A 22,804-nucleotide genomic window follows, 5' to 3' on the forward strand; every position below is an offset into this window, starting at 1 on the left:
AGTTGCCTCAGCTGCTCCTCACACAACCTGCCCTCCAAACCCCTCACCAGCCGTATTGCTCTTCTCTGGAGAGGTTCCAGGACTTCAATTTCTTTCTTATATGTGGCACCCAGAACTGAACACAGAACTCAAGCTGTGTACCTTGCTGCCTTGCATGGGAGGAGGCAGCTGCAGGCAAGATCAGCCCACAGTGGGGGCAGGACTGAGGGAGGACAGGATCACAGCCCACGCTCATCACTTTCCCACAGCCAAGGGAACAATTCACATAAGCTGGAGATCTGGGTTTTAATTCCAGTTCCCCAGCTGGCTTTCCTTGTCCCAAAAGATAAAAGCCAGCAGGCAGCAAATGCCATCAATAAATTGTCACCCAGATTAAAGCTCTCTTCTCCTCCGCTCGTGTTCCACAGCCCTTCTCTCCAAACACACAGGCACACAAACAACAACAAAAAGGCCAGGCCTTGAGAAAAGAAATAAATCTTGCCTAGGAGCAGCTTGCAATTAAAAATGCATTATGGAATTTCTTGAAGATGAGTTAGACTGGAGCTTGCACAGGTAGAGATGAAGGCAGGTTATAAATGGCCTCTGTCAAGCAGAAGAAAGGTTATAAAAGCACTCTGCTTCGTGCTTAAAAAAAGAAAATCCATTTTCCAGGGGAGCAAAATGCTGTACATATTAATAAAAGTTCAGGAGACTCTGGACCCTGGACCCTGAGCTCGCTGATGCCAGCAGGAGATGAGCTGCTGAGCCCTACTTGCTCTTGGCTGCTCAAGAAGTGAGCTGCTCACGGGCAGAAAGCTGCTTTAGGGAGTGCTGGCCCAGCCTGCCCAAGTGATGAGAAGTTCCTCACCACCTCCTAGAAACACTGTGCTCTTTCCCTACAGCAGCAGCAAGCTGCTTCTGCCCCATCTGCAGCAAATGTAATGTCTCAGGCAATCCTGTGCCTGATGTCCACCAGACATGCCCCTAGCTCCTGTGCCCTCAGCTCTGGGCTGCCCAGGGAGGTGGTGGAGTTGCTGTCCCTGGAGGTGTTCAGAAAAAGCCTGGATGAGGCTCTTAGTGCCATGGTCTGGTTGATTGGCCAGGGCTGGGTGCTAGGTGGGACTGGATGAGCTTGGAAGTCTCTTCCAACCTGCTTGCTTCTATGACCTTGCAAACATCAGCATCCTCCTTATAAGTATCAAATAAGGTGGGAAGGGGAGGAAGGGGACTTTGTGAGGCACAAGACTTCTCCAGCCAAAAGATATTAGGACAAGGATTGATGATTTTAAAACAAGAGAGGGAGATTTAGGCTAGAGCAAAGGAAGACTTTTTTGCACTGAGACCCTGGCTCAGGTTGCTCAGGAAAATGGGAGATGACTTATCCCTGGAACCATTCCAGGTCAGGTTGTCCGGGGCTCTGAGCAACCAGCTGTAGCTGTCCCTGATGACTGCAGAGGAGCTGGACTAGATGACCTTGAAAGATCCTTTCTAACCTAAACCATTCTATGATTCTACAACATGGCTTGGAGAAGCCACAGCTCTCAGGATAAAGCAGATAACCTTGGATGCTTCCTGCCTGGAATTCAATGCTGGCAGCGAAGGGCTCTGGAACAGGATGCTGCCCAACTTTGCAGGGCAGGCAGGGCACAGGCAGGGCCCCACAGAGGTAGCTTGGGGCACAGTAGCCCTGCTTACTCAAGAAGCAGCAGAAGACTTGAGAGCAGGCAGCTCTCTAGCTGCACAGAGAGCATAAACATGAAGGAGGAGAGGAGGCCCAGAACAATCTGTGCTTTTCACTGCCAAGCTGCCTGGAAGACAGGGCCAGGATATGTATGTTTGTGAATCTGCAGATACAACACTCATCTCCTGTGGTCTCCTCCGTGTCTGCCAGCCCCAGCACAAGAACAAGAGCTCTGCAAGCTGGCAGGAATGTGTCTCCCTGGAGGACACAAGAGCTGTCTGCAAACAGCATCTTTGCTCCGTGGCACCGCATCTGCCTCTCTGCTTCTCTCCCCAGGCCAGTGGGGATAGGGAGCTCTGGGACTCTGCCCATGTCCCCTCTGGAGCTCCTGAGGGACCTTTCAGGGTGCTGAAAACAATTGGATGGGACCTTAAGTCATCAGGAGTTACAGGATCACAGCCAGGGCTCAGTCACAGCTTTTCTGAGCTGTCACTTGGGACTCTCGCGTTGGCACTGATCTGTGTGCTGAGCTCAGCATCTTCTCCTGCCCACAGCAGAAACTGATGCCACTTTCTTCAGGACTGAGTGAGCAGGTCCCCAGAGCCCTCCCTCACTTAGCCCCCACTTTGCTTGAGGCCATCCTTGGGATATTCCTCCAGTCTGGGCTTTCAATCACCGCAGAACGTGTTTCCTTTCTGTTTGTAATTACACATCCTAATAAGCACTAATTATGGCATGTGCAAAAGCAAGGACCCCTCCCCTCTCACCTATCCCCAGCTCAGAGACAGCTCTTCAGCAAGCTGCAGTGTTGCAGCTCTCCAGGGACAGAAAGCTTTGGAAGCCAACAACACAATGATGGGAGGTGTCCCTGCTTAGTGGGGCTAGAGCGGATAAAGATGGCAAGGACAGCGAGCTGGGGTAACAGTGAGCTCTGCCATCAGTGCCAGCCAGCAAAACCAACTGGCAGATGGCAGGAGAGGCAACACCAAGCCCCTGTGCAGGGCAATGGGACAAGAGGAAGTGGCCTCGAGTTGCACCAGGGGAGGTTTAGGTTGGACATGAGGAATGATTTCTTCCTCAAAAGGATTGTCAAACCCTGTGCCAGGCTGTCCAGGGCAGAGGCTGAATCCCCATTCCTTGAGGGGTTTCAGAGCCATGGAGGTGTGGTGCAGAGGGACATGGTTTAGTGGTGACCTGGCAGTGCTGGGTTAATGGTTGGACTCAATGATCCTAAACATCTCTTCCAACAAAAACAGTTGTGTGATTCTGTGCAAAGCAAATCCCATTCGGGTGCAGCTATGTCCTTACCCACGGGAGTCAGAAATGACCCAGGAGAAAGCTCAGTTCTGTGCCAAAGCTCTGGTCTGGGCTCTCAGGCAGGCTCCCCAAACCAACTTCTTGCTCTACCTTCACTGGGCTTTCCTAAAGGCCCAGATCTGTTGTTGGTGACATTGATCTGTCTGGCTCGGGCAGCAGAGTACCAATAATTACGGTGAGTTATAATCAATCCTCCATCAATTCAGCTGCAGCTCAATTTGTGAGCTGCCTTGGCAGTGACACAGGGTGGGGGTGGGAGAATGATTAGAAAATCAATGAGCTACTCAGTCAATAACTCTGTCTGGGCAATCATGGGTGACACGTCTCTCCCTGATGGGAGAGATGTGGTGCCTCATCAAGCCCCAGCCAACCACTTCTGCACATCCCTTGCCCAGATATGGGATGGATCCACTTATCCAGGGAGGCAAAGGGAACCCTACAAATGGCTAGTCAGCAAGTCAATAGAAAAAGCTCTTTGTGGTTTGTCACATTAGACCCTCACTGCTCAGGAACTCATTTCATACTCTCAGACCATCCTTATTCCTAGAATCATAGAATGGCTTGGGTTGGAAGGGGTCTTAAAGCTCATCCAGTTGCAACCCCCTGCCATAGGCAGGGACACCTCTCACTAGAACAGGTTGCTCAAGGCCTCATCCAACCTGGTTCTTGAACACTTCCAGGGAGGGAGCATCCATGACCTTCCTAGGCAACCTGTTCTGGTGTCTCACCACTCTCACTGGAAAGAATTTCTTCCTAATCTCCAGCCTAAATCCCCCATCCTCAGGCTTCAATCCACTCCTTCTCATCCTATCACTACCAGCCCTTATAACAAGTCCCTCCCCAGCCTTCCTGTAGCCCTCTTCAGGTACTGGAAGGCCACTATAATGTGTCCTTCATTCATGGACATGACAAGCAAAACCTTCTTGGAGCTTAAGAAGAGAGTCTGGTATGTAATCCATGCTATGGAGAGGAAAAGGAAGGTAGATGGAGACTCCAGCTCGTGGTCTGCTCTGAAAAGCCAGGAAGAAGATGTTGCCATACAACTTTATCACAGAATCAACCAGGTTGGAAGAGACCTTCAAGCTCATCCAGTCCAACCTAGCACCCAGCCCTACCCAATCAGCTAGACCATGGCACTAAGTGCCCCATCCAGGCTTTGTTTGAACACTTCCAGGGACAGTGACTCCACCACCTCCCCAGGCAGCCCATTCCAGTGGCAAATGACTCTCTCACTCTGTGATTGCACTGCCTTGCAAAGCCATCCCATCGACGCAGGAGTGATTTGGCTGCTCTGTGGCCACAGCCAGATCTGAAAATTGCTGTTGGGATTGGAAAAGAAAACTTCACTTTCTTGTCATCTTGTGCATTAGCAGAGATAGCACAGACCCTGCAAGCTGTTGATAGCTTTGTGAAGGAGGAACCACTGCAGCTCGCTGCGGTTTGGCTGCTGGCACAGCTGGGCACCGTTGTCCCCTCCAAGACACACAAACAGAGAACCCAGGTCTTGACTTTTGTCACTGCAGTCAGTAAATGGACCCTGAGTACATGAGGGGAATGGACATGCTGGATAAGAAGGTGCTATTTTTACCTGGGGCTTGGAGCAGTCTGCCTTTTTCCCTTTTAAATGACATCTCCAAGGTGACACGGAGTGGCAGAGCTGACAGGACTTGCTGCCACCCCTGGGAGGCCATCACAGCTGGCCACTTTCCAATGCACAGGGCTGTGGTTTGGAACCAAATGGGATGCCCTTGCCCACCACTGTCACCTGGGCACCGTGTGTGATGCCACTCAGCCACCTGCCACCAGGACTCAGCACAGCTTCTCCACACCCCTCCTGCACCATCCTCAGCACGGCCAGAGCAAATACAGGGAGAAGGATCATCTCCATAGCATTATTGAGGCTGGAACAGACCTCTGACATCACCAAGTCCAGCCTACAACCTAACACCACCACATCAACTGGACTGTTTCACTAAGTGCCACATCCAATCTTGCCTTACACATCTCCAGGGATGACAGCAACTTCATCACCTCCCTGGGCAGTCCATTCCAGTCTACCCTTCCCATGAGAAAGTGCTTCCTAACATCCAATCTACACCTCCCCTGGTGCAACTTCAGGCCATGCCCTCTCATCTTGTCACAAGCTGCCTGGGAAAAGAGCCCAACTCCCACCTTACTACACCTTCCCTTTAGGTAGTTGTAGAGTGTGATAAGGTCCCCTTTTGATCTTCTCTTTTCTGGGCTAAACAACCCCAGGTCCCTCAGCTTCTCCTCCCAAGACTTTCCCAGGGGAAAGAAAGCAGACATCTTCCAAGGAAACCCTTGCAAGAGTGTGTCTTAGGAAAGTAAGGATCCAGAGGAGACCCTGTTCACACTAAGGCAAAGATGGAGTCTTTGCTCACTTTCTCATTTACAAAGCTCATTAGCAGCAGGACAGGTGAGGGGGTCACTGGAAGTAAAAGCAGAGTCTCATTACAGATGTGGATGCTCTGGATGAGAGAACACCAGCAGCCTGCCAGGGCTTCTCAGCTCAGCTCCTCTCTTCTGATGTTAAGGGTTTTTGCTAGAAGAATATTTACTGAAGTGTTTCTGCAGAGAGCAAGCTGCTCTTTGTAGCAGTCTGCTCTGCTTTCTCAACAAGAGCAGCCTTTTGGCCAGAGATTTCTCCTGTGCCAGGGTGTGGAGGGCAACGCTCTGGGCACAGATGAGCCCAGCTCCTCAAAGCCACACAGAGAAGCTGGCACCAATCCCCTGCCCCTGGTGTCACTCTGTTTACCACACAGTCACATCTGAATGGGTCTGAAGGCGAGACTCAAGACCATGACCCCGGGCCCAGTGCCACTTCCCCAGATTACATCCCCAGCAGCACTGGCCTGAGGCTGCAAAAAGGCTGGTGGCTCAGGGCTGCAGAGGCACTGAGTGTGATGTCCAAAAGGCTCTAATGACTCCAGTTTGTTTACAGGCATCTTCCCTCCTCACCAAGGAACCTCTTCAGCATGAGACAAAAACATTAATCTGAGAGACTGCTGAGGTACAAGCAAGTGCCAGCATTTTAATGAGCTCCAAACTATGCACTGGCATGTATTTTATTTGCTTGTTAGAGCTCAGAAATGATACAAATGCAGTAAACTCCTCTGTGTCCATAGATTTATATTCAGACAATCTCTATATTCACTCAATGACTTATTCTGCCTTCTCTTTCTTGGCCCAGGAGGCTCCCAGTGAGCAAAGCTCCTCAGCAGCAGCAGGACCAAAGTTTGGCTGTGCTCAGCCCACCTCTGTGGCTGAGATTTCTCTCTCCTCTCCTAATATTTTGGGAAAACAGGCCAAAAAGCTGGCTGCTGAAGTGGCAGCCTGTCTCCAGGGCCACTCCTGCCTCACCTCCTCAGGGCAGTGATGTCCTCACCCCCACCCCAGCTGCAGCAAACCCCCCCCTCCCTGACACCCCGCTGCGGGGGAGCATCCTTCCCAGAGGGAAGCATTAGGGCTGTTTTCTGAAATAACAGTCATTATCTTCCCACTCTTTTTCCCTTCCCTCCTTTTCCCCTGCTTCCTTTTCCCTTTCAAGATCATCAATCATTATTTTAGCCTCAGAAAATCAAACCCATCTGTCTTGCAGGCTCCCCAGCAGATGCTGGGATAGCTCACGCTCCTCCGCTTGGTAGGATACCAGGCTGGGGGCACTATGGAGGACACCAAAGCTCTAGGCAGCACCTCCTTGCCTCCAGCCACCACACAACTCTTACAGGGACCCTTCTGGGCAAGTCAACAATGTTTGCAATTCAAAATGGGATGGGCTTGTTTCAAGCAGCTGGTGGGATGTACACAGACCTAAGTGTTCAGAGCTTCTGCAGCAAAGAAATCAATCTAGTGGAAACCTTCCAGCTGCTTCCCTTCCAGAAGTCACTCACAGCCCTTTCTGGGGTGTGCTGGCATCTCCTGACCACTGGGCCACTTCCCTTCCTAGCCACACCTCCAAAAACCTTCAGGAGACCAAAATTTCAGGTTCTGACCCACGTAAAATCCAGGGTACAGCCCTGCCACACTATATGCCAAAGCCCAAAGACCCCACCCAGCTGTGACCACAACATATAAGGCATCCCAGTGCTGGGGAGCAAGGAGACAAGGACTGGGCCAGCCAAGTCCTCTGAGGAATATCACTGAAAAAGCCAATAATGAAGAAAAACATAAAATCATAGACTCATGGAATAGTAGGGGTTGGAAGGGACCTATGGAGATCATCTTGTCCAACTCCCCTGCTAACACAGGCCTGTTTTGATAAGGTTGTACAGGAACATATCCAGGAGGGTTTTGAAAGTCTCCAGAGAAGGAGACTCCACAACCTCTCTGGGCAGCCTACTCCCGTGCTCCAGCACCATCAAAGTATGGAATTTCCTCTTTAAGCTCAAGTGAAACCTCCTGTGTTCTAGTTTGTACCCACTGCCTCATGTCCTATCACTGACCAGCACTGAGAAGATCTCAGCCCCATCCTTGTAACCTACACCCTTTAGACACTTGTATGCATGGAGCTATTACCACCCAAACCTCCACTTCCCAGCACAGCTGACACCTCCAGTTCACCTCAGTGCTTTCTGAGCCAAGAGGGATGTGGAGATGCTGGAAAGTGTCCAGAGCAGGGCCATGAGGATGCTCAGAGACTGCAGCAGCTCTGCTATGAGGACAGACTGAAAGAGTTGGGGCTGTGCAGGCTGGAGAAGAGGAGGCTCTGAGGTGACCTTCTTGTGGCCTTCCAGCATCTGAAGGGGGCTACAAAAAAGCTGGGGAGGGACTTCTTAGGCTCTCAGGGAGTGACAGGACTGGGGGCAATGGAGCAAAGCTGGAGGTGGAGAGGTTCAGGCTGGAGGTGAGGAGGAAGTTGTTGAGCATGAGAGTGGTGAGAGCCTGGAATGGGTTGCTCAGGGAGGTGGTTGAGGCCCCATGGCTGGAGGTGTTTAAGGCCAGGCTGGCTGAGGCTGTGTGCAGCCTGCTCTAGGGTAGGGTGTCCCTGGGCATGGCAAGGGGGCTGGAACTGGCTGCTCCTTGTGGTCCCTTCCAACCCTGATTGATGCTATGAATATGGTTGCAGCTTTAGGATGTCCCCACCCATGTCAGGGGGCTGGAACGAGATGATCCTTGTGGTCCCTTTCAACCCTGACTGATTCTATTCCACTTGCTTTGAAACGTGGCCACCACTTCCCAGCATGGTGATGTGGTAGTTTTAAGGCTTATTGGAAAATTTCAATAAGAGAAATTGGACTTTTCCTGAAAGTTCAGGAAATTAAGAGCATTGGAAAGGAAATAATAATAATAATGATAAGAACAATAAAAATCTCAATCATTCATTGGTTTGCTAATCAGTATAAAAAGCCAATGTCTGAACCACTTTTCTCTCTTGGCTTTTTTGGCACTGGCTCTGTCACTGTTCCTTCACTCCTCTCTGACTCCTCCATTAACCTTTTCCAGATTAAGAGGTGAGCCTTGTTGGTTCTTCTGTCTGGGGGGGAGAGAGAGAGTGGCCTTGGCCCCATTTGGGTTTTGATTTGTCTAGGGTGGGGAGATTTGATTTCTGTACTATTTTTAAATCATATCTAATTGTAAATACAGGCAAATATATTATAGAATCACAGAATCAACCAGGCTGGAAGAGACTTCTAAGCTCATCCAGTCCAACCTAGCACCCAGCCCTATTCAATCAACTAAGTGCCATTAAGTGCCTCATCCAGGCTTTGCTTGAACACCTATAGAGAAACACAGAACCACAGAATACAAAGGGACCTCCAAAGCTCACCCAGTCCAACTCCCCTGCCAGAGCAGGATCACCCAGAGCAGATCACACAGGAACACATCCAGGCAGGTCTTAAACATCTCCAGAGAGGGAGATTACACAAAACCCCTGGGCAGCCTGTTCCAGTGCTCTGTGACCCTCACAGAGAAACAAACCCTCCTCGTGTTTACATGAAACTTCCTGTGCCTCAGCTTCCACCACTGCCCCTTGTGCTGGCACTGGGCATCACTAAGAATATATATGCTCATCCATTCAGCTTTGCTGTAAAATGTACCTTACTTCCAAACCCTCTGAGCTGGTCTGGTAAATGTTAATTTGGGTGTTGGGGGGGGATTTCCTAAACCTATCACAGGTGACAACTCCTTTGGTAGCACTGACAGCAAAGGCAGGTGGGTGGTGGGCTCCCTGCCTGCCCCTCTGCTCGCGGCCACATCCAGCTATGGATCTCAGAGGCTTTGCCCATCCTTTGCTTCTCTGCCCAGGGAGGTGGTGGAGTTGCTGTCCCTGAAGGTGTTCAAGAAAAGACTGGATGAGGCTCTTAGTGCCATGGTGTAGTTGATTGGCTAAGTAGGTTGGACTGGAGGAGCTTGGACGTCTCTTCCAACCTGGTTGATTCTATGATTCTTTCAAACCCCACTGGCATCACAGGGGTTTGAGATAAACCCAAAGCCACAGGCTCCTTGGGAGGAGGTGGGACAGAGGAGGGCATGCTGTTGAGCTGAGGGGTTCTGCTTCCAACCATAACAAACATGAGGACTCATCTTCTGCTTCAAGGAGCCAGCTAAACTTTAAAGGGATTAGGAGAGAAAGGTTTCCCCCTCCCCTCCCTCCCCTGCATGTGCATCTCCACCGTAATTAGTGAGGTGTCTCCTAAGGCTGGCAAGGATGAGGTTTTATTTTCCAATGAACAATTGTCTGTCAGAAAAATGCAGACTTGATGAAGCTTAAGTGCTTTGTGGGATTCCATCTCGAAATTCATTGGGAGATTTAGGAGAGCATTTCCTTTTGACAAGGCTGAAATGTTTTGGTGCCCCACTGCCTCGTTTTGTTTTTATTTCAGGCTACACAACATCAAACTCCAGATGATAGTGCTGGAATGAAACACTTCCTCCTCCTTCAGAGAAAGGAGATGTTTGGAATTTTCACATATGGGAAGGATTTCTGCACAGCAGTTTGGGTTGAAAGTCGCAGATTCGCCTCACCAAAGCATGTCAGCTCTCAGCATCATCCACTTGCTGCTGAAGAACCTCCCCACAGTCCCCAAGCCAACCCCTGGGTGACTTAGAATCATAGAATCAGTCAGGGTTGGAAGGGACCACAAGGATCATCTAGTTCCAAAACCCTGCCATGCCCAGGGACACCCTACCCTAGAGCAGGCTGCACACAGCCTCAGCCAGCCTGGCCTCAAACACCTCCAGCCATGGGGCCTCAACCACCTCCCTGGGCAACCCATTCCAGCCTCTCACCACTCTCCTGCTCAACAACTTCCTCCTCACGTCCAGCCTGAACCTCCCCACCTCAAGCTTTGCTCCATTCCCCCCAGTCCTGTCATTCCCTGACAGCCTAAAAAGTCCCTCCCCAGCTTTTTTGTAGCCCCCTTCAGATCCTGGAAGGCCAGAAGAAGGTCACCTCAGAGCCTCCTCTGCTCCAGCCTGCACAGCCCCAACTCTTTCAGTCTGTGCTCACAGCAGAGCTGCTGCAGCCCTCTGAACATCCTCATGGCTCTGCTCTGGACACACTCCAGCATCTCCACATCCCTCTTGTAATAGGGGCTCCAGAACTGAATGCAGTACTCCAGGTGGGGTCTCAGCAGAGCGCAGCAGAGGGGGAGAATCACCTCCCTGGCCCTGCTGGCCACACTTCTGCTGCTGCAGCCCAGGCTCTGCATGGCTTTCTGGGCTGCAAGTGCACACTGCTGGCTCAACTTCTGCTGGAAGGAGGAGGCTGAGGCAGTAGCCACTGTCCTGCTCTTTGATTTCTAATCTCATTTCCAATTCTGCTCTCTGCTGAGCCAGCCAAACTCCCTCCTGCCTGACAGGCTGACCCTGTGCTCCTGGAGAGGAGCAGTTCACATTGTCCTTCAAGGCAAACCATATTTTTTTTCAGTCAGATTAGAAATAAACCTGTGCTAGAGAGCAGGGAGATGGTGATGATCAGCAATATTTCATGTCTGAAGGACAGCAGCACTCATTGCCTGGGCTAGGTAGGCTTCTCCTTCCTACCTCTTGTCAACACCTCTCTGAAGGTGGGACAGATCCTGGAGCACAGCCATGCTGTGAGCCCTTCCACAGTCATAGAATCATAGAACAGTCATAGAATCATAGAATGATTAGGTGGCAAAAGGCTTTTAAGACCATCAAGACCAACCATTAGCCTAGCACTGCCAATTCACCACTAAACCACATCCCTCTGCACCACATCTACACATCTCAAGTCCCTCCAGCGATGGGGACTGCACCACCTCCCTGGGCAGCCTTGGCAACCATTTCAAGGCAGAGTTATTTTCCTAATACTTGCAATATTTTGGCCTCCTTGGCACCAACTGCATTTTTCTGATTTAAAAGACTAACTCACCAACAGCTGTAGGCATTGCAGATGTTGCAGAACCATCAGACCACACCACCTGCACCCACCTGCTGCTATAGCAGTGCAGTGAAGCTGCTCACACAGCACAGAAACAAGGGGCCTTATTCTGCTCCTGCCTTGGCCCAGGACCCCCAGCTGCCTTATTGATCACCAGCTGAGCAGCTCATGCTCTCCTGCTTCTCCAAAAGGTCTTTAAGATGATGAAACTCCATTCCAAGAGGCACTATGTGGCTCAAACATGCACCTTCACATCTGTACCTGCCCCTGACAGCTTCCACAGCAATGCTGAGGATGCCCAGCATGGACTGAAGGGCCAATTGATCACCTCCTCACCCAGCTCATCTGCTAAGACCAAATCTTGTTTTCATTGGGAACAAAAAAAATCCTCATTCCTCTTATTTCCCTGGAACTGCAATTCTGCCCTTCCAGGGCTTGCAAGCTGGCATGGCTATGGGGCAGCAAAAATGAGTGATCTCCACGCCCCACCTTCGCCCTGGGTGGAGGAGAGAACTCCTGGCATCAGTGAGCAAAGCAAAGCTGAGAGACAGGTGGGGAAACCTGAACTGAAGTCACATTGCGGGTGTTTCCTTCAGTCCCTCAGGGTCTATTCACAGGTTTTCATCTTGAATTATAAATCATCAACACACGAGGGTTAAGCTCTTTTCCTCCTTCAGCATCCTCCCTCCAGACTGAGCAGCTAACACCATGTTGGTGGAAGGGATCAGCAATATCTTCCTTTGCTGGCAACAGCCTGACTTCCCCTCCAGCAGAGGTTCTCCTGGTTTGCTGTGATCCCTACAAGATGGTACAAAACACACACTGGATTCAACCTGCAGAGCTGAACCACCACAGAACTCCAGCATCCCAGCATGGTGTGGGCTGGAAATGAACTCCAGTGATCATCGAGTCCAACCCCTTTGCCAGAGCAGGGTCAGCCATGGCAGGCTGCCCAGGATCACAATGTCCAGGGGGCTTTGGAATCTCTCCACAACCTCTCTGGGCATGCAGCGCCAGGGCTCCATCACCTTCACACCAAAGGATTTTCTCCTCATGTTCAATGGAACATTTTGGGCTCCAATTTGTGCCCTTTGGCCCTTGTCCTGCCACCGAACATCAGTGAGAAAAGCCTGGCCCCATCCTCTCAAGCCTCACCTTTCACTCTTGCTGAGCATTGAGCAAATCCCTTTTAAGAACAGATTTAGAGAAGCTCTCTGGGATTAGGTTTTCTTGGGAGAAATGTCCATGGCTTCACCCAGTTCAAGGATGCAACAAGGAAAAGCAGCATGCAGGCAAGTTCTCTAGAGCGTGGAGACTCCTATTACAATGCACAGCAGTGCTCAAAGAGAGGCTCCAGTCAGCAAAGCCAAAGACTTAACAAGGTTGCAGCTGCTACTCCTGAGAACTACCCAAATAAAATAAGGCCTCCGATAAGAAAAAACCCACAGAAAACCTTTATGCACTAATGCCATCTACTGGGTACAGGTAAAACAACAGAAAAGCCAAGAGGTGAGGAGCAAAAAGTGTCCCCTGGCAAGTGTGGGATGAAAGCTGAGCAGCTGTCACCCTGCTTCAGAGTCCTTGGGGTCTTCCAAGGTGTCACCTGTCCCGGGTTAGGGTGGATCCCTCCCCCGGTAGAATAAACTCATCACAACATGGATTGTTTTTTGGAAAGTCAGGGGAAAATGAAATTGTATTTCTTACAGTTTAAATGTAAGAGTATAAGGAGAAATAAACCACTAGAGAAATAGAGTAACCTTCAGGAAGCTGGGGAAGGGGTCATGTAGCAGTGAAACAGCAAAGCAGCAGCAGTCAAAACAGCAGCAGGGGAAGAGAGAATCATAGAATCAACCACGTTGGAAGAGACCTCCAACATCATCCAGTCCAACCTATCCCCCAGCCCTATCCAGTCAACTAGACCATGGCACTAAGTGCCTCAGCCAGGCTTTGCTTCAACACCTCCAGGGACAGAGACTCCACCACCTCCCTGGGCAGCCCATTCCAATGCCAATCACTCTCTCTGACAACAACTTCCTCCTGACTTCCAGCCTAGACCTCCCTGGCACAACTTGAGGCTGTGTCCCCTTTTTCTGTTGCTGCTTGCTTGGCAGAAGAGTCCAACCCCACCTGGCTACAGCCTCCCTTCAGGTAGTTGTAGACAGCAATGAGGTCTGCCCTGAGCCTCCTCTTCTGCAGGCTGCACACCCCCAGCTCCCTCAGCCTCTCCTCACAGGGTTTGTGTTCCTGCCTAGCAGTGGGCATAACTGAAGCAACAGAAGCAGCAAGGGGAAGGTACAAGCTGTGCTTCTAGACACTAAGCTCTTGATGCTCCAATGAAATGATATTAACTTATCCATTGTTGCCATTCTATGACCTGTCCCTAGAATACTCTCCTCTCCCCTATGTCTGAGCTAGAAACCCAGCTCAAACAGCCACATACCTTGCAGACAGGACCTTAACTAAACAAAGCCACATCCTCTTTTCTCCTTGATAAGCCCAAGGAGACCATCCTTCAGAGAGACTCCACCACCAGCTGCAAGCAAACCACCCTTGACATTTTAACCAAGCCCTTTTAAGGCCAAACAATTAGGTAATGGCAGAGCCCAGCTGCTAAAAGCCCTGAGATAAATTCATCCCCAGCCCATGACCATTTACTGGAAGCTGTACAAAGGGCACGAAGGAGCTGCTAACAGATGATGATTATGCATTGGAGGAATAAGAAATCTTAGAGATTTGTGCTGTTGCTAGCTTGAGCTGCTAGGCTCCAGCTCTGCTGTGTATTAATTGCTTACAAGGCCACATGTATATTTTATGCTCAGTACCTGCCTGGAACGTTTGTTGGCTTTAGCCTTGATTGATGAACCACTGATTATATACTTCTGTGGGCCTGGGCAAATTAATAAACTGTTGACTGGTAAAGATTAACAACATGTCATGATTTGTGAAATAGCACATGGGGTACTGCTGGAGCAGGCCTGGTGCTAAAATTAGGATGTGAACGCTCCCTGAACTCCATAAAAAGGGGAGAGCTTAATTAAATTACATCCTGATGTTGCCCACAGCACTCACCAAATTGGCAGGTGGAGTTCACAGCAGTTCGGCTTCAGAACTAACTGACATTGATCCTTCAGGTGCCTTCCAGCCTGGCATTCTATGGTGTTGTGACATCCTGCAGCTTTGCAGCAAATAATCCCATCCCTGCGTGCCCTGGGAGGGCAGCTCACACCCAGCAGGCTACCAGAGGAGAGGATGTATAGCCCAGTCCAGAGAGTGGTGCAGAAAGCGCTGCAAGGTTGCATGTCAGGGATCTGGTGAGCTCCAGAACTCATCTCCCATCACCTCCAACCTCGCTCAGCACAATGAACATGACTGGAATTATAGAATCACAGAATCAACCAGGTTGGAAGAGACCTCCAAGATCATCCAAACCAACCTAGCACCCAGCCCTGGCCAATCAACCAGACCATGGCACTAAGTGCCTCATTCAGTCTTGGCTTGAACACCTTCAGGGACAGCGATTCCACCACCTCCCTGGGCAGCCCATTCCAATGCCAATCACTCTCTCTGGGAAGAACTTCCTCCTAACATCCAGCCTAGGCCTCCCCTGGCACAACTTGAGACTGTGTCCTCTGTTCTGTCCCCAGCTATATTCTGTTGCTGGTTGCCTGGCAGAAGAGCCCAACCCCACCTGGCTACAGCCTCCCTTGAGGTAGCTGTAGACAGCACTGAGGTCACTCCTGACAGTCACTCCTGCTGCTTGTTCTTCCTTCCCTGCAGCTGTTTTTCTCTCTGCACAAAGCCCCAGTGTGGCTCTGCAGAGCAGGAGGCCATTCTCTCCAAGAGCCACAGATACCCACTCCTGCCTCTGTGCACACCAGCTCTGGGCTGCAAGTTATTGACAATTCCTACCTTAATATATCCTGACTTTTCAAGAGAGCCATCTCCTCCCGGTGGCATGGGGTGGGCAGGGTCCCCTTTGCTTCTGACAGTCCAGGGGGCACATTGGCATTCAGGGCAAAATAACACACTTCCAAAAACAGGAGAAACCCCCCCCACCAAAGGACTGGAAAGGCAGCTGCTCCCTGGAAAAGGCAAGGAAGGAAAACAAGCATGGGAAAAGAGAGGAGGGAAGGGAGAGGAGTCACAGGGGGGAGATGGCACCAGGTGCTGCTGGTGATACATCAGGGCTGTTGTGCTAAATGGCCTTAACAAGCAACTGGAGAAGGGGATAATGAAAATGCCACCCCCGGGACAGCAGTGCTCCAGCCTGACCTTTCCCTGCTGCTGTGTGTAAACATCTTCAATAAATAAAGAGACACTTAGCTTCTGCCTCTGCCTGGGGGCAGGCTGGGCAAGGGGGGATCTGCCCACAGGGAGACCAAGGAGAGGGGGCAGAGGGTTTTTGGGGGGCTTGGGAGCAGTGGGTGTGAGCTCTGGAGTCCCTCAAGGATCACCACCCACTGCCTGGTGGGGCCACAGGATTACAGAATGGTAGGGGCCGGATGAGACCTATGGAGATCATTGAGTGCAACCTCTTTGGCACACAGGGTGTGGCTCACCCCGGAATGCATCCAGGCAGGCTCTGAAAGTCTCCAGAGAAGGAAAGTCCAAAACCTCTCTGGGCAGCCTGCTCCAGGACTCCTGCACCCTTACAGTAAAGAAGTTTCTCCTTATATTGAGGTGGAACTTCCTGGGTTCCAGTTTGTGTCCATTGCCCCTGATCCTACCACAGGGCACCTGAAAAGAGCCTGGCCCCACCTTCCTGACAGCCTCCTTCAGATATTTGTAAACATTAATAAGATCCCTTCTCAGCCTTCTTTTCTGCAGATTAAACAGCCCCAGGTCTCAGTCTTCCCTCATCAGACAGATGCTCCAGTACCCTCAGCATCCTCACAGCCCTCCGTTGGACACTTTCTAGTATGTCCCTGTCCTCCTTGAACTGGGAAGCCCAGAATTAGACACAATACTTCAGATGAGCTCTCCTAAGGACAGAGTAGAGGGGCAGCAGAACCTCCCTTGACCTTCTGGTCACACTATTCTTAATGCATAGAGATGGCTTTTACAGCAGCCAGACACAAAGGGATGCTTCAGGTTTCCCTCACCTTCCCAAGGCTCTGCTCCCACACCTCCATATGTTCTGCCAGACTTGCACAAGCTCCACATACAGGGAAGTGGAGACTTTGATGTTGAGGAAGGTGACTGAGAGCTGGGAAAGGCACTGAGCTCTGCTGCTCCCACCTTAAAGAACAGCAACCCCCGCTCTGTGCATCGATAGCTGGGAAAGAGCCAGAGCTTCTGCCCAAAACAAATGGTCTAGGGCCTAAGGGGTCTTCTGGAGAGGGGACTGCAAAACCTGGGACTCAAAAGATTGTCTGAGCACATCTAGAAACCAAATCTCTGAGGTTATCAGAAGGGCCAAGAGTGGGAGAGGATGGGGAGATGCTTCACCTTTTCCCACACTGGGAAGGAGAAGGCAGGAGAAAAAGTGAGATTGACTGCAGCCTGACAAGCATGAAAGTGACCATCAGCCTCCAGCTGACTTCTCTTTTGCTCATCTGAGCCCCTGGGCTCCTTCAGCCCCATGTGATTTATGGTGAAAGCCCCAGGGGAGTGGGAGCACTCCAGCAGCACACACACTCCCCATTGGCCATATCTCCGAGGACAGAGCAGTCACTGTCCCACTCCATTTACCCCCAGAAGAGATGGCAGCCCGGGGTGTGCTGGTTTGAGGCTAATTGGACTATTTTAATGAGAGAAATCAGATCACTGGCTGTGAAAAGAAAGTAATAGTGATGTCTCTATCACCCATTTGTTCTGCTGAGACACATTAAAACAAGAACACAAAAAAGATAAGTCAGTCTCTGTCTGGCTGCTGTCTGCTTTACTATCTCTGCCTGAACATACATAACTTCAACTAATCATTCTTCTTCTAACACCTCTTGCCAACCTTCCCCAGCTCTCCCTGCATGTAAGGGGGATTCTGAGATAAGAGAGGGGGTGGAAAGAAGGTGGGAGGTTGGTTTGGAGCCCTCCTTGGGCAGTCTGCTGTTCAGGAGGGGCTTTGTATCTCTGTATTACTTTTAGAATCATAGAATGACAGAATGTCAGGGGCTGGAAGGGACCTCCAAAGATCATCTGGTCCAGTCCCCCTGCCAGAGCAGGATCACCCAGAGCAGATCACACTGGAAGGCATCCAGACAGTTCTTGAGTATCTCCAGAGAGGGAGACTCCATAACCTCCCTGGGCAGCCTGTGCCAGTGCTCTGTCACCCTCACAGGGAAAAATTCTTCCTCGGGTTCACATGGAACCTCCTGTGCTTCAACTTCCACCCAGTGCCCCTTGCCCTGTCACTGAGCATCACCCAGCAGAGCCTGGCTCCAGCCTCCTGGCACTCACCTGCACAGATCTATAAACATGAATGAGATCACCTCTCAGTCTCCTCTCCAAGCTCCAAGCCCCAGCTCCCTCAGGCTCTCCTCATAAGGAAGATATTCAACTTCCTTAATGATTTTTGTGGCTCTGTGCTGGACTCTCTCAAGCAGCTCCCTGTGCTTCTTGAGCTGGGGGGGCCCAGAACTGGACACAGTACTCCAGAGGAGGCCTCGCCAGGGCAGAGTAGAGGGGCAGGAGAACCTCCCTCGACGTGCCATGGTCTAGTTGACTGGCTAGGGCTGGGGGATAGGTTGGACTGGATGATGTTGGAGGTCTCTTCCAACCTGCTTGATTCTATGACCTACTAACCACAGCCCTACTAACCCACCCCAGACTGGCACTGGCCTTCCTGGCCACGAGAGCACACTGCTGGCTCATGGCCATCCAGATTTCATTGTGTGTGTGGGCGTGCAGCCGTGCTAGGGGGTGGTGGGGAACTCCCAAACCTGCAGAGGGGCCCAGCAGCTTGGCACCTACCACGCAGCCCGTGGAGTCCACCTTGCGATCCGACACGCACTTGAAGTTGCGGCTGCAGCCGCCGTTGTTGCGCGAGCAGTCTCGCACCGGCCCGAAGGAGGACAGCAAATCGTTGATGGTTTCAAAGTAGGTGGACAGCATCGCTTCTTCCCTTGGAGAGAAAACAGTGCCGTTAGGGCCGGCTGGGAGCTGGCAGCACAGGGCACAGGCAGGGCAAACCGCGAGGAAAGCTGCTCTGGGCAAACGGTGGTGCTGCCGCGAGCGAACGGCAGCCCAAGGAGGATTCCCAAGAACATGAAATAGCAGCGCACAAAGCAAGGCTGCTGCCTGAGTCACTGCATGGCAGGGGCTGGAAGGGACTTCAGAAGCTCATCCAGTCCAACCCCCCTGCCACAGCAGGGTCACCCATGCCAGATCTTACAGGAACGCGTCCAGGTTGGTTTTGAATATCTCCAGATAGGGAGACTCCACAGCTGCCCTGGGCAGCCTATTTCAAGGCTCTGTCACCCTCACAGGGGAAAATAATCCTTATCATGTTTACATGAAACTTCCTATGCCTCAGCTTCTACCCAGTGCCCCCTGTCCTGTCATCAGGCATCACTCAGCAGAGCCTGGCTGCAGCCTCCTGGCACTCACCCTGCACATCTTTATAACCACTGATGAGGTCACCTCTCAGTCTCCTCTTCTCCCAGCAGCACAGCCCCAGCTCCCTCAGGCTCTCCACATGAGAGAGATGTTCCCTTCCCTTAATCATCTTTCTGTCTCTAATCCTTGATGAAACCAAGCAGATATGGGGTTTCTAAGGCACTATCTACCTTTTTCATGCAGGTTGACAACCAAGAGATACTTCATTAGTAGCCTGGGGCCGGGTGTGAATCCAACCCTACACTAGGCAGCAGAGGATCCACAACGGTGAAATCCCTCCTGAGCATTTCACAGCTGAGCCAAGCCTCCCTGAGCACCTACACCTCAGCCAGCAGCTGGAGACACTGCTAAAGCTGGGAAGCCTTCCAGAACTTGGCCTTGGATTTGCAGGGATGTGGAAGCTCATCCCAGAATTGCAGAATGATGGGGGTTGGAAGGGACCTCTGGAGGTTGAGTCCAATCCTCCTGTCAGGGCAGGGTCACTTGGAGCAGGTTGCACATGATGGTGTCCAGGTGGGTTTTGAATGACTTCAGCAATTAAGATTCTACCACCTCTATGGGCAGCCTGTTCCAATGCTCTACCATCCTCAATTTAAAGAAGATCATTCTCATGTTTAGGTGGAACTTCTTCTGTTCAGGTTTGTGCCCATTACCTCTTGTTCCACCACTGGGCACCACTGAAAAAGGCCTGGCCCCATCCTCCCGACATTTACCCTTCAAGTATTTAGGGGCATTGATAAGATCCTCCCTCAGTCTTCCCTTCTCTAGGGTAAAGAGCCCCAGTTCCCTCAGCCTCTCTTCACAAGACAGTTGTTCTAGTCCCCAAATTATCTTTGTACTCTCTCAAGCAGTTCCCTTGAACAGTTCTTCTTGAACTGGGGAGCCCAGAACCAGACACAGTACTCCAGATGTGACCTCACCAGACCTCATCCCTGGAGACAAGGACACAGTGATGGATGCTCTCCACTGCACTGCTCCAGCTCATGCTGGCTCTGCAAAGTGCTGAGCACGGCTGTGCTCTGACATCTCTCTCTTAAGCAAGTGAGAAGCATAAAACCCTCCAAATTCAGAGGCCATGGAAAGCCTTGGGCAGCTTCCAGCCCTGTCTTTCTGCTGTCTCTCACAGCGGATTTTTCCTGGGACAAAGAATTCAGACACTTTGTTTTCTGCTGAGGTCCTACAAAGGGAGCACAGATGCTTATTGAGAGCTCTAAGCATCTCCAAGGTACTTACCATCAAGGCACACTTTAAATATCAACAGATACCTGTAACCCTTCTTGGCCTAGGGATCCTGTCCCCTTCTGACTGACAGGAGAAGGACAAAGCAGCCTCATAACAACATAGAATTGTTAAGGTTGGAAAAGGACCTTTATGATCACCGAGTCCAACCTTCTATCCAACACCTCTATGACCACTAGACCATGTCACAGCTGCTTGTTTTTCAACACCTGATTTACTTGAGGTCACACAACAGGTCATTGATGGGGATGAACTTTGCCTTCACAGGCTATTTATTAGCTCCTGATACACAGCAGGCTGCAAATAAACACTCACCCTTCTGACCCTAAAATACCAAGCCAGTGGCAGGAGTCACTGTGGGGGTTATCACTCTTTAATATCTCCCCTGCTTTCCCATCAGCACCTAAAAAGTCACATAAAGACTCAATTCCCAGTGCTAGCTTCCCTTTTTCAGAGATTTTTAACCTGAAAAACTCTGTTTGGTAACAGAACAGTGAGGGAATGGACTGAAGCTTGAGGAGAGGAGATTGAGAGTGGAGATTAGGAAGAAAATCTATGCAGTGAGGGTGGTGAAAGACTGGAACAGGTTGCCCAGGGAGGTTATGGATGCACCCTCCCTGGAGGTGTTCAAGGTCAGGCTGAATGGAGCCTTGAGCAACCTGGTCCAGTAGAAGGTGTCCCTGCCCATGGCAGAGGGTTGGAACTAGGTGATCTTCAAAGTCCCTTCCAAATCAAACCATTCTATGCTTCTATGATCCTATGACTATCCAGCAGCCCTTGCAGACCATGAGGCTGCTGTCTGGACCCAAGCACTGCATTATCCATCAGCAGAGGGCCCCTGTGCACACCCGGTCACACTGCTGCACACAGCCCTGCCAATGCCAAATGCTCACAGAAGTCATGAGTCAGGCACTAAAAAGAATAAGAACAATAATAAAAGAAATATATTTCTAATGAGACTGACATCCAAATGATGGGATTTTTAAAATAAATCAGCCACTGGCTGCTGGTTTGATTTATTTCCCCCCCTCCACCTCAGTTTGCTTTCTGCTGCCTTTGCCTTTAGGGTGTGAGTGAGCTATTCCCTGCAAACTTGAGGAGTAGAAAGTACCCAGAGAGTAAAGCTGACAAAACAAAGTCCTGTGCAGTAATTAAGTCATGATTCTGCAGATTCTGCATTTTCAGGCAACCACAGAATTCCAGAAGCTGGCACATTCCCCATGGAAAACACCACAAACACACTCAGAACTGGCAAACTGCCACTTGGAGGGAAGCTTCTTTGCTACCACTCATTGGGGTGGATGAGTTGCCCCAGCACCAGAGTAACTCCATGCCCTCCACATTGCCTCCAACTGCACTGCTGCTCCTTGCAGCAAATTCATCCCTGCATTGCTCCCTTTCACCCCAATTAATGCTTCCCAATTAACTTTTTCCCTCTTGGTAATCATGCTTCTGATATTTGCCTTTTCTTGGCCCATCTCCTAGATTTTCCAGCATATTTGGAGCTCAATCTCCCTCTGTCCTCTCTTGGTTGTGTTTCAAATATCTTTAGAGGCCCTTTTCTATTAGCACTCTGTTCCCACCAGAATTTGCAGCTCCTCTGAAATGAAGGAGTGAGAAAGGCAGAATATATTAGATCAGGGTATGTATTTCTGCTGGAGAGATGGAGGGACAGAAAGGGCATATTATTTACTAACCCAATCCACTGTTTATTAATGGAGGGAGAATTAGTTTTTAAACCCCCCAATAAACCATGACAACTCCACCACTACCCACCTGGAAAGCTCAGCCCCATCTGGTACTCCCAAGGGCTGGGCTGCAAGGAAAACTGTGCCCTTGTCCTCCCTCCTGCCTTTTCCATTTGGCCATCAACTAGCCAGACCCTGCTGCAGTTCCCATGTCCCTGAAGGCAGACAGTGAGGGGCTACAGCTGCTTTGGGTGGTGGAAAGGAGACCCTGGGGCTGGATCCTTGGCTGGGGTAGCTCTGGAGAGCTGGGATGCTGCTGGCAAAAGCCAGCTTATCCCACATGTGCTCCTGGACTGAGGTTCACAGGCAGCTTGTCACACCTAAGTGAATCCTGGAAGCACAATAAACCTTCTGCTCTTAGGAGAGTGATGGATCACAGAATTCCAGCACAGTGGGTGTTGGAAGAGACCTCTGAAGATCCAAACTCCCAACTAAAGGAGGATCACCTAGAGCAAGATGCACAGGATCACAATATCCAGGTTTGGAGTCTCTGCAGAGAAGGAGCAGCCTGCTCCAGGACTCCAGCACCTTGAGAGCAGAGTTTTCTCCTCTTTTTGTGACAGAGCCTCTTGACTTCCAGTTTGTGCCCATCTCCCAGTGCCCTATCTTTGGAAAGAGTCCCCCATCCTCTTGAGCTCTGTAGGTGTCAACATGCACTGATAAGGTTCCCAGATGGCAGATACTTCATCAGTAGCCTGAAGCTGTGTGGGAATCCAGCCCCATGCTAGATAGCAGTGAATCCACAACAGTGAAACTCCTCCTGAACATTGAACAACGAAGAGGTGAGGACCTTGATCTCTGAAATCATGCCTGGTGTAATGGATGACCCTCAACAAAGCGTGGGCAGGGGCTGCTGAGCCACAATGAGCCACTGAGCTTATTCAAATATTAACCCTGCTGGAAAGTGGGACAGCAGAG

General features: G+C 50.7%; 1 protein-coding gene across 10 annotated transcripts in view; it reads right to left on the reverse strand.

Annotated features, from left to right (window-relative positions):
- Positions 1–22,804, reverse strand: part of ASTN2 (astrotactin 2) — a 471,703-nt gene that overhangs the window by 182,636 nt on the left and 266,263 nt on the right. For all 10 annotated transcript variants that reach the window (XM_064171672.1, XM_064171662.1, XM_064171667.1 and 7 more), the window contains one exon: positions 18,255–18,405. In XM_064171672.1, the coding sequence (XP_064027742.1) occupies positions 18,255–18,405 (151 nt within the window). The remainder of the gene's footprint in view (positions 1–18,254; positions 18,406–22,804) is intronic.

Source organism: Pogoniulus pusillus, chromosome 35, assembly GCF_015220805.1.
Source record: "Pogoniulus pusillus isolate bPogPus1 chromosome 35, bPogPus1.pri, whole genome shotgun sequence".
Taxonomy (NCBI): domain Eukaryota; kingdom Metazoa; phylum Chordata; class Aves; order Piciformes; family Lybiidae; genus Pogoniulus; species Pogoniulus pusillus.